Below are 19,880 nucleotides of genomic sequence, written 5' to 3' on the forward strand. Positions count from 1 at the left end.
AAATAATTAAGTTTTAAAAGTGATCAAGTTAAGCATTTATTTGATTAATAAAAATTTTGCTCGATATTTACATTTTTTTGCTTTTTAGGAAACAAAAAAGTGGGTTTAATTTTTGATTGTGTTGAGATTTGCTTAATTGCTACAATTCAAAGTTTGAAAAATTAACAATTGAAAATGATTGAATCATTAATGATTCAATCATAATTATGATTGTTTGTTTTATTTTAGTGAATGAGAATTAATAATATTTCATAAATATCAAAGGCAAAGTGCAAATTAACGAAGTAGAAATCAATTGATACAAAAAAATGAAAAGAAAATATAAACTAGACTCAAGACGATTGTTGAAACGAAATGAAATAAGCGTAAACAATCAAGTGATATTGGAAAATACGTTGATCAAATTATGGACCAATTGGGTGTCCAAGTGATTTAACTGCTTCTATTTGAGATATTGCAGCTTCTCGAAGTGAAAATAAGTGGCCACAGTCCATTTCGCTCGTTGCATTTTCCAAAGCTCGATCAAAACACTCAATTCCTTTGGCAAGATTACCACGTTGAACTTCAAGAGTTCCGAGCATCTCATAGGCGAAAGTACATTTACTGTCGACTTTAATAGCTTGTTCTAAATTGGCGAGAAAATGATAAATCAATTATTTCGAAACTCTATTCTTTTTTCGATAAGTTATAAAAATACTTACCCAACAGTTCTAGAGATTTACTAAAATCATAAGTACTTTGCATGGCTAAAATACCTCGATGGACAATTAAATTTGCATCATTTGGATCAATTTCAATGGCTTTTAAGAAAAGTTTATCAGCCTTTGCGTAATCTCCTTGTTCAGTAAGCATCTAGACAATTTAAAAACAATCAAAATTAGTATCTTTTTCTAAAAACCGGTTAAATCACAAGTAATTAGGGTTCAATGTTTAGTCAGAAGACAATTAATAGAGTAAAGTTGAAGGCAACTCAATCATATTGTGAGTTAATTAAGATTCAATTCACACTATCTCGTAATAAATTAGTACTTATGGAATAGTTGAAATTTGATCAACTTACTTGAGCGAAAAGTGAATAAACCTCAGTTGATTTAGGAAACTTTTCCAATGCTTCTTCAAAATCTGTTAAATTGGAAAGAGGAGAAAATTGGTTGATTAAAGCTCCAAATTTAATTGCCATTTAATGAAACATTCTAATTGTAGAATAAACCTCTAAACTTACTTCGATACAATTCTTGAATTCTTTGATAATCCTCGGCTCTAAAAGCTATTCTGTAAGTAACATAAAGTTTCTGAGCAACGGCGGACGCAAAATCGGGTGCTAATGAGCAGCATTTCTCTAAATCGGCCAAAGCTTCATCAGTTTTTTCAGCTAAAAGATAAATCTATCAAAAAGGGAGAGAAAAATTATCATCAATAATAATGAACAATGATTATGAATGAAAAGTCATAAAAGCAAAGACAATTCATCACTAATTACCTGAGCACGATGAATATAAATATCTTGATTGTTAGGATCAATTTCAATGGCTTTATCAAAACAACTTAAAGCTGATTCAAATCCAACAGAATTATTTTCAACCTCTTGCACTTTAATTGTTCCTAATTTAATCAAGGCATTTACTTTAATATCTGCCTCAGCATCGGTGATTTTAACAACTTGTTGTAATTTTTTTTCGCCTCCACTAATGTTACCTTTCAGCATTTCAATGGTACCTATGAAAGAAGAGGAATCATCAATTAATCGAAGATCAATCAAAGATTTAATCATAAAGGTAAGAGAAATTGATTCTAGAAAAACAAACCTTCTAGTAAAGCGATTTTGGCCTCGACATTGTTATTGTTTTCATCGTTTTCTTTTTCTTTTCTTAATTCATCTAACATGGAATATAATTTTTGGACATCTAAATCATCGGTTTTAGTGACGAAAGGATCCCGACAATAAGAAGAGAAATAGTTTTGTACGAAATGTTTAGACGGATCGGCGAAGGTTCGTTTACTGAAATATTCTTTGGCTTTGCTTTTGCTTAATTGTTTTAAGAGTTGATCAGTGAGCAATAGACTAGTTGGATTTTGAAAGTTTTCCAAAATATCAACAGCTGTAATATCCTTAAGAGCGTCACTAATGTAGCCCAACGCCTCGAAAGCTGTTGAAACAATTGAAATGAAAAAAGAGTATCAATCAGAAGTGGTGATTAGTTGTATAAACAACAAGGAAACAGAAAGCGATTAATTAAACGATTCTTACCTTTTGCTCGCCTTGATAAAGCTTTAACATACTTTTTATTTAATTTAATTGCTTGGTTACACTCTTCGATAACAGCTTCGTAATTTTTGTTCATCTCGTGAACAACAGCACGATTTTGGTAAAAAATTGATAAGTCAGATGTTTTTTCTGGTGGACAGCATTCAATAGCTTTGGAATACCAATTTAGTGCCTCGTCGTATTTTTTTACTCTAAAAAAAGTGTTCCCTTGATTCTTGTAGTAAATTGCTTTGCTATATGGGTCTTTCAGGTGATTTGGTTCTTTAACTTCTTGTGAATTGTTACTGCTTTTAAGCTCTGATTGATGTGTAGAGGTGGAATCGAGAGAGGGAGAGGGAGAGAATAATTAAAGGTCCAATAAGGATATTATGAATTAGAATTATTTAATTCAAAGAATTACTAACCTGCTGATTCGGAATTTTGTCTATATTTGATTATTATCACAGGCAAAGTAGCAGCGAAAGCAACTCCAAAACGAAATCCAAAAGATGAATTCTGATCAAATAAATGACCTAAAGAGAAACAATAATTACAATCAAGTTGAATTCATTCTTTACCTATCAAACTTACGAAGACCGGCTGATACCGCAGCGAAAACCGCACAGGCTGGAAGATAATTCCAGTGCTGATCGACGTTCCCACGAGCTCTTGCAACTGTGTATGCTGTTAAAATTCCAGCATTTGCGGCAGTGACTAATCAATTAAGGAAAAAAAGAACAAATTAGTCCCTCGAGTCGAAAACTATTTACAATTAATCAAGTAAAATACTTAGATAATTTTTCAATTCAACTAACCCGTTGGTATTAAGTTATTAGCATAAATGTACAGGAAAGCTCTTTCTGGAGGAGGAAGGAAAGGCCCAAAAGTAGTGGCGGCTGCTGATACGGTACCTAAGAGATGATGAAAATAAATTCATTAAAGGTGAAGTTAATTAGTAAAATATAATTGATCATAATGAAAATATCAAGGAAAAGGTCAAAACCAACATGTCATGAGTGATGAAATTATGTAAGCAAATGAATCAACTCACTGTAAACCGTGGCCACTTTAGTAACTGTCCATAACTTTTTATCGAGATCCTTGTAATCAGGAGTGTCCCATATATTGTAGGGCATAATTAACTAATTAATTAAAGTGGAAGATAATAAATAAAATTACAATTAATAGACAATAAGAATCGTTGTTTACAATCAGGTAACATGGAAAAATGAACAAAACTATCGACAATTCCCCTCAACAGGTGGCGCTGAAAAGAAAATGATTCGATCGGATCCAAGAAATATCGACTTCAAATATCATGAACAATCAGATGAAAGTTGCACTTACGGACACATCTAGAGCATCACTCGATGTGTACTACTGTTAAGGAACAAGTGTATGTCAGCTCACTTTTCTTGCTCAAGACAACATCTGGTTCGGCTCAAGACTAATCATCAGCTTAAATTTTCATGTTAAACTAAATTAACTTAATTATGATCTTAATTAATGTATGGACAAAAATTTGAACTTAAGCACAAAATCACAAACTAGATTTAATCATTTGATAAAATTTGACTGTGATTGTTTCATCTTTAACAAAATGGCTAAATGTAAATTAGGTTTAGATAATTTTGATTCGGTTATTAAGTCCAAATGAAATAATTCCTGGATTACAATATGTATTGATTGTGTTTAATTCCCAACGAGGAACCAAAAAGTGTTTGGAAATTGATTGATGGTTTAATGGTGCTCAGAAAAATGAGAAATTCATCTCTTGGTAAAAGTTTGTGTAGAAATGCCAAAATCAATGAATTGGATCAGGAAATTTTTGATAACTCAGTTATCAATTATAAAATTTCTGGAAGATAATTTTCGTTCGTGATAACAAATCAATATTACAAACATCGAAGACTCAACTCAAGCGAAAAATTGTAGCTCTTCACTATAAGATGCTTCGAATGGTAAGTAAATTCATAAATACTTTCGTATTGTTTACTTTTCTTTATTATTGTTTATTTTGATCGATTATTTCTAAGCAAAAAATTTGCAATCTGATGATATTATTCATGAAAAAATCGGACAAGAATGAAAAAAGTTACAAATAGAAACAATTGGTTTTTTCTCGTTTTTTTGTAAATCTCTCGATTTCCGAGTAGCTGAACTTTATCACTAATTTAATGATTAATCATTATAACCAATACATCATTGGAAAGAGCTCGTTTTGCTGATTCGAAATATGTTAATTAAATTTTTTTCGACCTTTTGATTACCTAGAAAAATGTGTTCGAAATTTTCGATTATCGATATATCGATAGTTCGAAGATGTCGAAGAAATAGTTTGTTAATTGTGTTCTAATTGTTTCTTTTATTTTATAATTAAATATTATAATTAGGTTTGTTATTCAGTTATGAATAAAGATAGAAAACAAATTGGTGGACCAGGTAAAATAGTCGAAATAGATGAGACTATGGTATATAAACGTAAATATAATGTTGGACGTTTGTCGTCAGATCAATCAGAGCAAGTTTGGGTATTCGGTGGCATTGAAAGAGAATCAAAAACTGGGTTTGCTGAAATAGTTGAATCAAGAGATCAATTAACACTTTTCAATGTAATCGATAAGTACATTCGACCTGGGACAACAGTTTATTCTGATGGTTGGAAATGCTATCAAAACTTAAACAAATATGATTATAATCATGATTGGGTTAACCATTCAAAAAATTTTGTCAACCCAAAGAATCCAAATGTTCATACGCAAAATATTGAAAGAAATGGAGGTCAAAGAACATTACCAACATCATCAAATGACCTAATCGAGACCATTTAACTGAATTCAATTATAAAACGATGTACAAAAAATCAACTGCAGCTCAATATGGAAATAACTTACAAATTTAAAAAATAACTTTTCATTGATTGTCGATTGTATTGACTATGATTAGAATTAATTTAGCTCAATTTTAATAAGATCATAATTAAGTTAATTAGTTTAACGTGAAAAATTTGAGCTGATGATTAGTCTTGACGAACCAGATGTTGGCTTAGAGCAAGAAAAGTGAGCTGACATACACTTGTATCGCCTTACCTGTACTACCTGTTGATGGGAATTATGGTAACATGGCCAACAAGATAAACAGGTAACATGAGAGAAAACAAAATTGCTAGATTGGGTGATGCTCAACTTTCACCCGATTGTTCATGATATTTGAAGTCGATATTTCTTGGATCCGATCGAATCATTTTCTGTTCAGCGCCACCTGTTGAGGGGAATTGTCGAAAATTTTGTTCATTTTTTCATGTTACCTGATTGTAAACAACAATTCTTATTGTCTGTTAATTGTCATTCAGTTTATTATTTTCCATTTTAATTAGTTAATTATGCCTTACCATATCTGGGATACTCCTGATTACAAGGATCTCGATAAAAAGTTATGGGCAGTAACTAAAGTGGCCACAGTTTACAGTGAGTTGGTTCATTTGTTTACATAATTTCATCTTTCATGACATGTTATTGGTTTGACCTTTTCAGTGATATTTTCATTATGATCAATTATATTTTACTAATTAACTTCACCTTTAATGAATTTATTTTCTTCATCTCTTAGGTACCGCGTCAGCAGCCGCCACTACTTTTGGGCATTTCCTTCCTCCGTCAGGAAGAGCTTTCTTGTACATCTATGCTAATACCTTCATACCAACTGGTTAGTTGATTTGAAAGATTATCTATCCATCATTAGATTAATTATCTAAGTATTTTACTTGTTTAATTGTAGTTTTCAACTCAAGCGACTAATTTGTTCTTTTATTTCTTAAATTAATTAGTCACTGCCGCAAATGCTGGGATGTTAACAGCATACACAGTTGCAAGAGCTCGTGGGAACGTCGATCAGCACTGGAATTATCTTCCAGCCTGTGCGGTTTTCGCTGCGGTATCAGCCGGTCTTCGTAAGTTTGATTGATCGAGAATGACATTCAACTTGATTTAATTGCTAATCCTTTCTCTTTAGGTCAATTGTTCAATAAAAATTACCCTTGGGGACATCGCTTTGGATCTACATTCGTACTTGCACTGTCCATCATAATCGCTAAATATGGACATATGAACAGAAACGGAGGATGGCCTCTTAGAATGACTCTTAATATAGATCGTGCTGGGGATGGATTCGGTAATCTTCGTACCTACCGACCTGATGTAGAATATTTGCCACAAGATTGGGGTCGTCGACAATAATCGCATTTCGAATTGTGTTAATCAACTCCACTACTAAACAGAACAACTATTAATTGATTTTTTCGCTGTTTATTATTATTATATTATAGAATATGTTTAAATTGAATAAAATTAACCAAAATAAATTGTTCACTCGTTGTCACGGAATCTAAATATTAACAATAATATCCAAAAAAAATGTATTGAAACCGCTGAACTTTATTTCACAGAAAAGAAATCATCTAATTCTGGTCAAAGCAGCTGATCGACGATCTGTGTTTTGGAAAAGCGATCTAATTAAACTCTTAACTTCTTCCGGGGTAAAAGCGACGGCTAAAGGTCCATTTCCTTCTGACCATCTATCAACAATATCGGCAAGACTGGCCTAAGAAATGAAACGAGATGTGATTAATTAGAGAGAGAGAATAGGAAGTATATTCAATTTACCTGGAGAACAATTTTAATCTCTTGAAATTGAAGCCATTTCGGTAAAATTTGTCCATAGGGAAGAGTAAAATCTTTCATTAATTGGTCAATTTCTTTAGTGATTCCATCTAATATGTCACCTAATCTGGTAGCGGTATCAGCGGGAATATCTTCTAGTGTTAAAATGGCGTTAATTGTCACAGCAATTAGACAGTTAACCAAAGTTCCAATAAGCTTATTACACACTGAAGATGGAAGACAATCAATCCAAAGGCTTTTAATTGATTTAATATGAGTAAGTCCTTTTCTAAGTGATTTGGAGAACGGGATTAAAGTTCGGTTACCAGTTGAATCTTCACAAGAAGCGGCTTTTAATGATTCACGAACTTCAGATTCATCGAAGAAATCAGTCAAAATTTGCTTCTGTTTTTTCATTGTATCGATAATTGCATCTTGAGCCGTTTCTTTGAGGGCAGGAATTAAATCAACAAATGTAACAGTGAAATTATCCCGATCCCATAATCCATAAACCATTGGAAGAATTGTTAATTGGTGAGCAATCCAAAGACAATTGTTGTGAAAAATTGCCGTATATTTTGGTAGATCATTGATTTTGGTTTGATGAACACTTTGACTAACTAAATAAAGCTCGAGGACACTTCGAGTTGCTTGATAGGCCAAATATCGTTCCTCGTGGTCTGAATAATCTCTTGCTTTTTTCATCATCTGTTCAAGTAATTTATTTAAATCAAATATACTTTGACTGACAGAACAGATTGGAAAAGAGAAGAGACTTTGATTAATTGTTGGACTATTTGAAGGAATAACTTGTGAAATGTCATCACCAACTTGAATCACAGGAAAGAGATCAGAATTAATTAGTGTTCGAGCTTTTACAAAATCATCTCCAACCAATTGCTCGGTTAATCTTAACTGGCGAGTTTCCTCTTCATCAACAGGATTTTGTATTCTAAGAGGTGAAGGTGAATGATTTGAGACGTCGATTCCTTGATTATAATCACTATCACCAAGATAATCATCACCACCTTCTTTTCCTTTGCTGACAACATCAACATCTTCATTATCTCCATCGATTGGTGTTAATTTAGAAGCAGCTTCTTGAAGTTGTTTATTCCTTTGAAGGAGAACATCTCTCAATTCTCTGATTTTTACACCAGTATCACCTTCGAAAGCTTTTAATTGTCCATTCGCTTGATCAAGTGATACATTCATTTGACCAATAAATTTATTTATCACTGAGAAATAATCTCTAAATTGCTCTTCATCACGAACATTTAACTTCTCTCTTATAGATGATTCAATTGTTTCAATCTCTTTACTCAATTCACCGATAAGTTGATCAATAGAAAGTTTAGAATTAAGCTCACCACTATTTAACCATTTAACCAGAATCTCCATAATTAGAATAAACAATTAATTCATCAAAATATAAAACAATTAATTAAAAAAGTAAAAACAAAATAGAAAACAAACCAAAACCAAAACGACAACAATTTAATTCTGTTTACCAATTGAAATGTTTTTCTTTTTTTTCTCAATTCGGTTAACAGGATTGGTTAGAATTCGTTTGGGCGGTTGATTCAATTCTTGGAACGAACTAAATTAAATTTAATTGTTTTTCCGAATTTTGAATAAGTAAATTTATGGAAAAGTTTAATTAAATATTAGAAAATTGTTTATTAATTGAGAAGAAGTAAAAAGTCTATACAATTCCAATAGAAAACAAGAATCCGTTTCGTTCAATTTGAAGAGACAAAATTTAAATCGATTGTACAATTTTCACAATTTAGTTGATTAACTGATCATATTTATGGTAATTGATATGATTTATCCTTGAGAGAAAATGAGAAGGCCTATTAAGACAATTCATGGAACCGTGAAACCTGTTGGTTAATTATAATTGTTTCGAAATTTGAATTGGGAGAAAGAGAGAGAGAGAAATGAAAGAGATCGGGAAACCGGAAAAGGTTATCACAATTAACAGAACCGGGAATTTGTATTATTATGGAAATAAGATTAAGATACGTTAATGAGACTTTAGAAAGTAAAAAAGTAAATTAATTTACATTCATCAGATCAATTGAAAGCGGATGTACAAAAATAATGAATCTGTTGTTATTGGATTTGAATTATTGTTAGAGTTAAATTGTTGCTGTTGATCCTAAATTGTTGATATTTTTATGGCGAAACTTTTTCTAATTTTGTCGTTTTTTTGTTTCTCGTTCAACTTAATTCTAATTCTAAAGGTTGATGATGATGATTATGATGAAGGAAGAAAAGTTTGAATTACTTTTACCTTCATTTGAGTTTGATTTTGATCAACATTTTTTGTTCCTTATTAATGATCAACCATAAATTGTTGATAATATTAAAAGAAACTTAATAGTCAGGGCGATGTGATTAAATGAGGGGGATAGTTTATCGACCGAATCCAAGACCACCAGCTCCGAAGCCTTTCTTAACTCCGGCTGCTCCAGCAGCTCCAGCGGCCTTCTTGAAACCTGCAGCTCCTGCAGCACCAGCCTTACCACCGGCTGATCCAGCGGCACCAGCGGCGAATCCTTTCTTACCACCAGCAGCACCTTTCTTGAAACCAGCGGCACCAGCAGCTCCAGCGAAACCAGCCTTAACTGCTTTACCACCAACAGCACCACCAGCAGCACCATAACCAGCGGCCTTTCCGAATTTGAAACCTGTAAAAACAATCGCAACAATTATTAATCAGTTCATCCCAACGACTTGATCACAAGTTGTGATTCACAATAAATCATAAATTAATGAAGAAAATGAAACTTACCTTGGCTAACACCGAACTTCTTGATGACTCCGATTTTCTTGTTGTAACCTGCACCTCCGGCTTTGACGAATCCTCCTTTCTTTCCGAATTTCTTACCGAAAGCACCAGCAGCGAATCCTTTTTTCACTGCAGCTCCTTTCTTTCCACCAGCGGCACCAGCAGCTCCATAGGCAGCACCACCTTTGGCACCTTTGGCACCAGCAGCATAAGCAGCTTTTCCAGCCTTTCCAGCCTTGAATCCAGCAGCACCACTACCAGCGGCACCTTTCTTGAAGCCAGCGAGACCTGCACCACCGGCACCACCGATTCCCGATTCGGCTCCTTCTAAATCAGCGGAAATGTCTCGTCTCTCTCTTTCGAGAACAGTATCATCAGAATCGAAAGATTCTTCGTTGTCTTCAAATTCTTCCTCGGCTCGAACATATTGGCAACACAAGAGAACAGAAGTGGCAAACAAAACGAACAACTAATGAAAAAGAAAAGAACAAAATAAAAAGATTACCAATCGGTCATCACAATAATTGGAGAGAAAAGAAAAGAAAATGTCAACCAATCAGAAAAGAGAGAACATTTTTTCTTCTTTTTAGAAAAACAAAATTACCAATTGTTTGTTCATCGTTGATTTTATTTTGTGATCAATTAAACACTTGAAGAAAAACACAAATGGAAAATAATCAATTGAACAGTTTAAATTGGAACAGAAAAATTAAGGTAAATTTAGTTGTTTAATCTCCTTGTTTACAACTTTTGTTGATTTTCTCTTAGTCTCTTTGGACACTTGCAACTGAACTGATCTTTGAAATGAATTCACATTCACTTAAATACTTTGCCCGATTCGCCCTTGGCTATAATTCCATGCCTATTGACCTTGTCTCTATTTCTACAAAATTCTGATTCTTCTGGTTAGGGTAAGTTATTGGAAGAGAAAGTGAAATCACACCTAAATTGTTTGACTTAACCAACCTTTTTTTCATTATTGTTCCAATCCTTAGATTACAATATAAGCCTTCCCCTTGTTTGTAGCACCGTAACAATTGGTGTTTTTTGGATGTTGTGTCGTTATCATCGTTGTCAGCGTCATGGAACCATAAATCCGCTGTAATCAACAAATTAAGGTAACTAGTTGATTTTTGGAAATACCTATTCCTCAATAGCTTAAGCGACTATTAAGCTTCTGGATTACCTCGGATTAGCTCAATACCCACGAAAGAGGAAGAGATAAAAATAAGATGAAGAAACGATAACTGACTTTTGGATAATATTGCAAATGGAACAATTAATTTGTAATCTTTAACTGTAAAAATCGATCACTTTTGATAACCATTTCACCAACAATTGGGATCATCCAAATCTAATTATTTTCTTATGGCTTTGTTTTATTCTACAAAATCAATGTAAGTGATTTAAATTGTTTCTCTTTCATAATTTGATCTCTATGATCAGTAACCCTGAAATCTAAGGTCAAAATTTTTGCTAATTTTTTGTTCCAAATTTAAATATTATATTTTCTCTTTAGCATGGAAAATCCTGTAACTCTTTTTTTCTGTCACAACACTCGAAAATCGACCCAAGGAAACGAAGGAAACTTTTGGTTAGAAAAAGACAACAAAACAATTAAATTTAATTCCATGTTCAATAGATTGTCACAGGGAAACCCATCGAGGACAAATTATCCACCAAACTAAATTTCCAGCAATTAAGCTAATAGGCTACATGCATCAATAATTTTCTAATCCTTAATCAAATGAAAATTTTGTCTCTGGAGTTTTTTTTTGCTCTTTCAATTTTTCATCAACAACTTGATTTACAATTTAATCATTTAGAGCAATTAATGAAGCTTAATGATGTAAAGTAACAATTAACAAACATCGCTGAGATTAACGTTGTAATTGAATGAAGAAAAGTGATATAACCAACAATCAACTAAACGCTTTGATGGATTGAAAATTTGTGTTTACCTGATGAAGAGACAATTTAAATGGTTGAACAACTGATTGCGATTACTTAAAATTAAACTAGTGAATTGAACTCTAGTTAATTGATCTTTAACCAATCGATGAATCGTCACAAATCAAAATCAAGGTTAATCAGATACTTTCATGTGATAAAGGCAATGATCGAGTGACATTGATTGTAAACAATTAACTTCCTTTCAGATTAACTGAATCTTAGTTGATTGCATCATTTTTCCCTCCTAAATTAACTTGATTTAAATTAATCCATGTAAAATTAAATCAACAAACAAAAAATCAAAATGTTAAATCAATTTAACATTATAAAATTATATCAAATTTGCTCCTCAAATGTTTGGCTGATTAACTTAAACCTATTTGGTTCAAGGTGCAATTAACCTGATCAAGGATTAGATTTAGATGACAATTAGCTATTTAATTATTTAAATTAACGTTTGTACGTCTTTCCGTTTCAACTAATTTACGGAAATGTTAATTTTCGCTCAATTCATATGACGAAATTAATTTAACACTTTCGCGATCATTTAACGAACGTAAATTCAATTGATTTAAAGGACAAAACAATAATAATTAAGATGAAAATAGTAAATCAAAACTAATTGTAAAAGAAGAAAATTGATCACAACTAAATCAATGTAAACATCGATATTGATGGAAAGTCTATCAAAATGTATAATACTAATGGTCGATATTTGATTGTTGAGAAACTAAAGTGATCGAAAATTAATTGTAATGATTAAAACGATCAACCAATTGAAATTTAATTTCCAATCACATGTTAAAAACCATTGGAAACGTTTATCATTTGACCTTAGAGAGTCAAGAGTAACTCTTTAGATGATTTAATTTCTTTGTTAATTTAATCAATTGAGTCACAATTTACCTAATAAGTGTTTCTAGTCAGCAATTTAATAATCATATTATTAATTTCTATCCGTTCATCTTAATTAATTAATCGAAACCATGATGATACTTAAGGTTAGTATTTGTTTACATTTGAATTTCATTTGTTTTCAGTGACTCTTGATCTTAATTGTTGTTATATTTTCTTTAAATTATATAAATTGATTTACAGTCATCATGGAGATTTTTAATTGTGGTGTTATTGGCATCGTGGAAATTTGATTCAGTCTTTTCGGTTGATCAAAATTCGCAAATTGTCCAGCAACATGTTGATCAAACGGACGGCGTTGGGCCGCAACAATCATCTCATTTCAATGAACAATTAAACAAAGGGAAGGAATCTTCATCCAGAATTATGGATAATCCCATGAAGTTGAAGGAAAGTGATCAAGAATTGTTGAAAAGTATCAGGCTATTAATAGAAATGCGATCGATATCATTAACTAATCAAGCTTTGGATCAAAGGAAAGCTTTTGCCGAGTTTAATCATCGCAAGACCTTTGCTGTTAAATCAGGATCAAAGATCACTCAAAGACAATTGATTGACAATTTAGAAACAACCTTACCAACCCGGTACAAAACACTAAGCGAATCATCAGGAATTGGACTCACCAATTTACCGATTACCTCATATGATGAAAGGCTATTCAATCAGACTCAATATCTAAGGTCAATGATTAACCGGATCAACAATAAAAAATCAGTGATCGTATTTAAAAACAGAGGTGGTCACATTAATGGCGATGTTAATTTCAACATAAATGCTTCTGGTGGTGGAATTAAATTGATTAGTAGATCAACTGATGCTCTTAATGTTGATCCATCTCAATTGTTGGATGATTTGGTTTATCGTCAACACAACTCTCGTTATCAAATCACTGGACCAATTCACTTAACCAAAAGGTCATCGGTGAGAAAGGCAGTAACTAAATCAACTAATGGTCTTAATCTAGTTCGTGATGTTGTTTTCAAAGGATTAACTCGATTCCAAATCAAAAGTCCTCTTAGAATACGATCTTTGTCTAGTGATTTAATTTCAACTCAATTATCAAGTCAATTGGATGATCTTATTTTCATCAATAGTAAAACTCCAGTGACAATTTCGTCCCCATTGAATTTCAAATCCAATATTTATATCGACCGACAATTAAATGTTGAGAAGATTTCAAATGTTCATCTACAGACCTTCCGATTATCAGTATTAACCTACAATTCTGATCAAATTGTTCCAAGTCCAATTAGGATGCGATCATTTCGAGTACCTAATGTCCAGTTAAAAGGTCAACTAAATGATATCAACTTTAATCGTGTGGTCCGATTACTACGAACCGATTTACCAATTCAGGTTCCCAAGTTAATTGTTGATTCAAATTCATTACAAGCTCATGATTTCAGTTTCAACAATTTGAACAATCAACGATTCCCAGATGATTTTCTACTCGCTAATAGCCCTCAGTCTATTCCAACTCCAATTAACTTTTCGAACCTGAAAATTACCCGTGGAGCGGAAATCGATGGCCTAATTAATGGACTTCGATATCCAGATAGTTTCGTTACACTCAATGGAAACGAAACAATCAATTCGAACATAATTTTCACAGATTCGATAACATTTAACAGAGATGTTGTTCCCCGTGATTACATTGGTAAACATCGAATGGTTGATCTGATCGATTGGACATTTGGACGAAGTCCGGTCATGAAAAAGATTCGTAATAATCCAAATGGAAATGTAATTGTTAAAGGTGATCTTCAAGTTACATCAACAATCAACGGAATCCAATTGAATGGATTATTAAACGATCTGGTTCATCGTTACGATCGTAATATTATCCAAATTACTGGAATTAAAACATTTATCAACACAATTCAAGTTCCATCAATAGCAATTAGAGAAATCAACAGATTCCCGATGAAAGATTTTGCCTCATCATTAACCGCCATAGTCTCACCACTTCGGTTTGTTAATCATCTCACAATTAACAATTTAATCTGGAAATCAACTGGGAAAAGTAATCCAATCCTTGATTTGATCTATAAACGGATCAGTTTGGTACACGAAGGAACAATTAATGGAGATATTTTCATTGAAAACATGGGAATTGGTTCGTTACAAGTTGATCCTTTGAAAGGATATCGAATCAACAATTTATCTCCTCGACAATTAGTGTTTAGTGGACAGAAACAACATATTCGTGGTTCTTTGACATTAACTAATATGAACTTTGCTGGGCCGATTTTGGCAACGAAACTATTAATTGGTCGAAGTTTCAACAATCGAGATGTGAATCGAGTCATGAGAAATTCATTGGATCAAAGAAAACGATCAAATGTTGGCTTCGATCGTTTGATCCTAAGAAATTGTCGAGTAAACAAATTAGTTCCTAATTCTGGTGATTGGAGGATTCGAAATCGTTTACTTGTCCAATCTCTTCGTAATTTACTTCTCAAACATGGTGATCAGGTCATTTCGAATCGAAAACGGTTCCTTTATCAAGTCTCATTTGGATCGAATATAAAATCTCGATCTTCTCGAGGTGTTTTACATGGAATTCAGAAAGGTCCACTTTTCCGTCGTTCTAATTACACAATCAAACAAAATCTTCGTCTCTCCAGCCTCGTAATTCAAGGTAATGTCCAGATGAACGGAAAATTGAATGGAATCGATTTTTCCACCCCACTGACTGATCTTCAAAATAACAATCAGAAAAGTCAATATACTATGATTAGCTCACAATCCTTTTACGCTGGACTAATTGCTTCAAAGATTCACGTTAATTTTATAAATGGAAAAGCTTTTGATAAATTGTGGTCCAAACTTAAACCTCCACAATTTATGGTTCCAGTTACAATTGGTGATCTAATTGTCAATGGTCAAGTTTACCTTAACGGTTTATTGAATAACCTACGCATAGAACGAGTTGTTAATAGAATAAAAAATCAACTGAATCAAAGAGCAGCAATAATCCATGGCGATGTTATTTTCAAATCACCAGTAAATTTAAGACAAAATTTAAATGTCTCTGGAACAATTAACTCGGTTGATTTTGGTTGGTTAACACGATCTTTGGACACTTTGTCAACCATTGAAAAAATGACCGGAGTTAAGACATTGAGGTCAATGACGATCTTTGGGAATCTCAATGTCAAACGACTTAATGGTCAACAATTAAGTGATTTCTTACACAATATTGTCTTAATTCATCCAAATAAAGGATTACTAATCGTTAGTCCAATTGAATTTACCTCGATGACCACAATCAGAGATAACATTAATTGTGACCGATTAAGAAGCAATTTCTATTCCAATGTTAATGGTATTAATATTAGAAATCTTTTAACTAATCAAGAGCAACAATTTAAACGATCATCAACCATGGCCACGGCTACAATTGAATTCACTGATCCAGTTATCATCCGTAGTAAATATCCAATCCAAATTATGGGTAAAGTCAACAATTTAAATCTGCAACGAGACATAATTTGGTTGAATGATTACTTTCAACCTTACCAGTTAATCACTGGGCACAAATCATTCAAACGAGCCCATTTCATGTCCGATGTCCATGTCCAGTCAACTCTGAACGGAATCGATTGGACTGACCGCTTACGAAGGATAATCCACCCACAGGCGACTCAAAACATCACCACCGGCGTTAAATTTGCTGGTAAAATGATCATGAACTCTGGACTATTCGTATCAATCATTGATGATATTCCAGCTTCATCTTTAATTGCTACAAATCAGCCAACCAGATCGTTAATCAAGATACCTGCTGAATGGACCTTCAATGGACCTTCACTAACAGTGAGAGATGATTTAATTGTTGATGGTAGAATTAAAAATGTCTCCATCAAGGAATTAGCAGCTTACTCATTGAAGAAACATGTTCCTCAAACAATTAACGTTCCATTACAATTTGATCGAATTGCTTTGAAATCAATGGATCAAGTCAATTCCATGTTCAATGATTTACAATCAACCCAAAGATTACACTCTAATCGTTGGAATCAAGTGGCCTCCCGATTGAACGTTTTAAATGAAACCATTTCATCAAACAGTCCAATTTACTCACAATTAACCAAATACATTGAATTAACTCCAATAGTAATTAGAGGTTTCCAAACTGTATTGAATTTACCAGGAATTGTTGGCTCGACAATTGATTGTCACCCAATCATCACGACTCAGAAAACTTCAGCTTATGTGATCAATTTTGGTTCATTGATTGATGATCGTGTTGTTTTCACTAGTTTAATATTCAATGGATCACAATTAGTTAATCTAATGAGGAAACCAATTGTCACACCTTATATTGCTACTCATCATTTGAGATTGGATCAATTTAATTACAATCTATATCAAGCTTCACCAAATTCAACAACTCCAACGATTCTGGTCAATAGTGACCTACAACAAACCATTGGTCATCTTACCGGTCGAGCATATGATGATTTAAAGATATTATCAATCGGTGGTAAAGGTCAATTTATTTGCGCTTTATCATCGGTTCGAGGGGTCATCGAAACATTTACCGTGGACATTGTAAATGGTCAGCCAATGATCAGGTTAATTAGTACTCTAAATGTTACACCAAGTAAGTTGAATTTTGATAATTTAAAAAGCAACATTTTCATTCAACTAATTTGTAAATATTTTTTTCTCTCTCCTTCTCTTAATTGTAACTAATTAGGTGCTCGAAAAATTTCATTATTCATCATGATGAAAGAAATTTATTTGGCTGTTGCTCGAAGCTCAGACAGTGATTGTGAATCTGAAGATAGTTCCAGTTTATTGTTACATTGGATCGATAATCAATTTAAATTAATTCAGAGATTTAAACACTTTGAAGCTTCAAATGTTGTTTATTATGAATTCAATGGTCACTCTTACCTTGTCTTCAGTGAATCTAAGGCAAAGGTTGACCGATTAACGGACAAAGCGATTCATGTTTATCAATCAATCTTCAAGAAATGGCCCTACTGTCAATTTAAACATTTCCATTCAATTAATTTTGAACATGCAATTGATTTAAAAGTAATTACAGTTCCATCACCTTCACGATCAATTCAATTGTTGGCTGCACTTAATTCATCAGCTTTAACAATTTGGCAGCAAAAAGGTAACAACGAAACTAATTATCTATATATTTAAATTACCTTGTGATTAGTGGAAACTTTTTATAATTAGTTAACTAAAATCATCAATATTTTTTTGTTTCTTTCTCTTAATTGTTGTTTTTTTCTTAAACACAACAACAATTACAGGAAATGCTGGTTTCACGAGGATTTGGTCACAATCATTAACCGAAGGACAGTCTTTTAAATTTATTACAATTAATTCAAATATCTATCTAATTGTTGCCCAATTGTCTTCTAGAATTGGATCTTTTATAATGAAAGCGATCATTTAATTAACTTAAATTGTGTGTGTGTATGTGATTCTAATCAATATGTTAATCAATTTTTCTAGAAAGAAAATTTAATTTCTTTTTAATCCTCAAACCCTTTAATTATTTTTCTTCTCGTTGTTTAATTGTTACAATTGATTTATATATTAATTCATCTGTTTATTTAAGTCACTGATCAGATTGTTACAAATTTTTTAACTTAAATTGTTACATTTAATTTATATTTTCTATCCGATTTTTATACATCTTATTATTACAAGAGAAAACAAATTACAATCATTAACCATTAAATTATTATTATCCTTTCAATTGCTCTTTAATTGTCGAAAATTAGATTTAAAATCTTTCTAATGAAAACAATTAGATTTCTATTGATCAACTAAATCGTATAAATCAGTTAATTGATACGAATTATCGAATTATTGGAATGAATGGTAAGAATAAAAATGAAGATTCGAAAGTTTCAGTTAGTAAGAACTCGGTGTCTCGAAAAGTTTTCGAACCAATAACGAAACTGATCGATAAAATTGGTAAGTTTTTATTTTTATTTTTCTTTTATTTTCTCATCGAATCTGTTAATTGTTTCCTTAATTTTTCTTCAGGAAAATCTTCCAACGTAAAGAAATCTCGTTTTATATCAAAGAGGTCAAAAATCGCCCCGTTAACTATTCCCGAAGAGACTTCACCATTCCTGAAATTATATTCTGAGCGTTATTACAATTTGATTGTTAAAGATCCGAAAAATGTTAAAACCAAATACAATACAATTTGTTTTCTGATCCTTTCAATGGCTAGGGACAACTGCCTACAGTTGCTTTATGAGCTTGTCTCTATCGTTAACTTGGCTAATTAATGGAGAGGGAAAGACGAGTGGCTAGACAATAACCTTTGTTAATCTGTTCATCTTTGATCAATTTTTTAATCGGTTTTGAGATATTCTCCAGACTTTTCAATTCAAAGTAGATGTGGTGTTTAAACCCTTCACAGTTTTTCAATCTGTTTAGCTCAATCTATAGATTCGAGATGGATATTAAACTTTCAGAATGAAGACCATCCATGTCCATGGCCCGATAGATCCCTTCGCGGAATCTTATCGTTAGTTCATCATTCTTTGCCATCTCATTGCGTGTTTTCATTAGAAGTCAACTCTGTAGCAGTCAATCGAATAATCGGTTACTCGCAAACCTTTGATCTCTGACGGATCCCAATTATTGTATCTTAGTAATAGTTTGCCAAAGATACCAGAATAAACACTAACATCTTTCTCTAGGAAGAATTAAATCACTAATATAGCTGATCTTGGTATCAAACGAAAGCTCTGAAGTCAAAAGAACCTCTCTCGTTAGTCATTAAATAAGTTTATCATGAGGTTAATTTATCTTTCGAATGCAAACAATAAGCATTAATTCCAGACCAATGAATTTCTTTGACTTCTGATTTTACATCTGACCAAATACCTTGGAGCAAAATTGACATTGATAAGTCTTTTTCTCGGATGACGATAAACACGATGGCGAAGACAAAGATGATAGACAAGAAGATGATTCATAAGTTTCAGAAAGTGCTGATGATCCTGCAAGTGAACTAGTTTCATAAGAATATGATTCCTCACAAGATGAACTCTCAAATGATGATAAACACGGAGATGGAAATAGTGGCTTCTGTTGGTTGAGAAACATTTTCATTTTAAGTTGACGATAAAGATTAACCTCATCTTGTGATTCATTTAATTTATCAACGAGTTACGATAATCCACCAAATGACATTTTAGTTTTAGTTTTAGTTTTAGTTTTCTTCGAGAGTGGCCAAAATACTTGATCGTGTTTATGATCGAGGAAAAGATTATATAAGCACTTGATAAGCATGGGAAAGATGACCAAAAAAGTTTGA

At 32.5% G+C, this 19,880-nt stretch overlaps 6 protein-coding genes across 6 annotated transcripts; 3 read left to right on the forward strand and 3 right to left on the reverse strand.

Moving 5' to 3' along the window:
* Positions 1 to 23: 23 nt before the first annotated feature.
* On the reverse strand, positions 24 to 3,493 carry LOC128396761 (mitochondrial import receptor subunit TOM70-like). Its single transcript, XM_053357369.1, has 11 exons — positions 3,297 to 3,493; positions 3,061 to 3,156; positions 2,837 to 2,959; positions 2,671 to 2,778; positions 2,249 to 2,563; positions 1,806 to 2,147; positions 1,481 to 1,716; positions 1,223 to 1,385; positions 1,061 to 1,122; positions 702 to 852; positions 24 to 625 (listed from the first exon to the last, which is right to left on the reverse strand). Exons 1-11 carry the CDS (start codon positions 3,379 to 3,381, stop codon positions 405 to 407), a joined length of 1,902 nt encoding a protein of 633 aa, XP_053213344.1. The 5' UTR covers positions 3,382 to 3,493; the 3' UTR covers positions 24 to 404.
* Positions 3,494 to 4,175: 682 nt separating this feature from the next.
* Positions 4,176 to 5,076, forward strand: LOC128397045 (uncharacterized). Its single transcript, XM_053357711.1, has 2 exons — positions 4,176 to 4,206; positions 4,639 to 5,076. The coding sequence occupies exons 1-2, from the start codon at positions 4,195 to 4,197 to the stop codon at positions 5,074 to 5,076; spliced, it is 450 nt and encodes a 149-aa protein (XP_053213686.1). The 5' UTR covers positions 4,176 to 4,194.
* A 448-nt stretch (positions 5,077 to 5,524) lies between these two features.
* On the forward strand, positions 5,525 to 6,605 carry LOC128396994 (uncharacterized). The gene is made up of 4 exons (XM_053357657.1): positions 5,525 to 5,712; positions 5,855 to 5,950; positions 6,072 to 6,194; positions 6,257 to 6,605. Exons 1-4 carry the CDS (start codon positions 5,628 to 5,630, stop codon positions 6,478 to 6,480), a joined length of 528 nt encoding a protein of 175 aa, XP_053213632.1. The 5' UTR covers positions 5,525 to 5,627; the 3' UTR covers positions 6,481 to 6,605.
* On the reverse strand, positions 6,534 to 8,409 carry LOC128396993 (centromere/kinetochore protein zw10 homolog). The gene is made up of 2 exons (XM_053357656.1): positions 6,907 to 8,409; positions 6,534 to 6,844 (listed from the first exon to the last, which is right to left on the reverse strand). Exons 1-2 carry the CDS (start codon positions 8,302 to 8,304, stop codon positions 6,698 to 6,700), a joined length of 1,545 nt encoding a protein of 514 aa, XP_053213631.1. The 5' UTR covers positions 8,305 to 8,409; the 3' UTR covers positions 6,534 to 6,697.
* Positions 8,410 to 8,558: 149 nt separating this feature from the next.
* On the reverse strand, positions 8,559 to 10,541 carry LOC128396743 (WAG22 antigen-like). Its single transcript, XM_053357349.1, has 3 exons — positions 10,305 to 10,541; positions 9,704 to 10,169; positions 8,559 to 9,599 (listed from the first exon to the last, which is right to left on the reverse strand). Exons 1-3 carry the CDS (start codon positions 10,317 to 10,319, stop codon positions 9,325 to 9,327), a joined length of 756 nt encoding a protein of 251 aa, XP_053213324.1. The 5' UTR covers positions 10,320 to 10,541; the 3' UTR covers positions 8,559 to 9,324.
* Positions 10,542 to 12,485: 1,944 nt separating this feature from the next.
* LOC128396742 (uncharacterized) lies at positions 12,486 to 18,281 on the forward strand. Its single transcript, XM_053357348.1, has 4 exons — positions 12,486 to 12,654; positions 12,752 to 17,177; positions 17,274 to 17,702; positions 17,848 to 18,281. Exons 1-4 carry the CDS (start codon positions 12,640 to 12,642, stop codon positions 17,991 to 17,993), a joined length of 5,016 nt encoding a protein of 1,671 aa, XP_053213323.1. The 5' UTR covers positions 12,486 to 12,639; the 3' UTR covers positions 17,994 to 18,281.
* Positions 18,282 to 19,880: the final 1,599 nt, after the last annotated feature.

This window comes from Panonychus citri, unplaced genomic scaffold (assembly GCF_014898815.1).
Source record: "Panonychus citri isolate SS breed McGregor unplaced genomic scaffold, ASM1489881v1 Contig00028, whole genome shotgun sequence".
Lineage (NCBI taxonomy): Eukaryota > Metazoa > Arthropoda > Arachnida > Trombidiformes > Tetranychidae > Panonychus > Panonychus citri.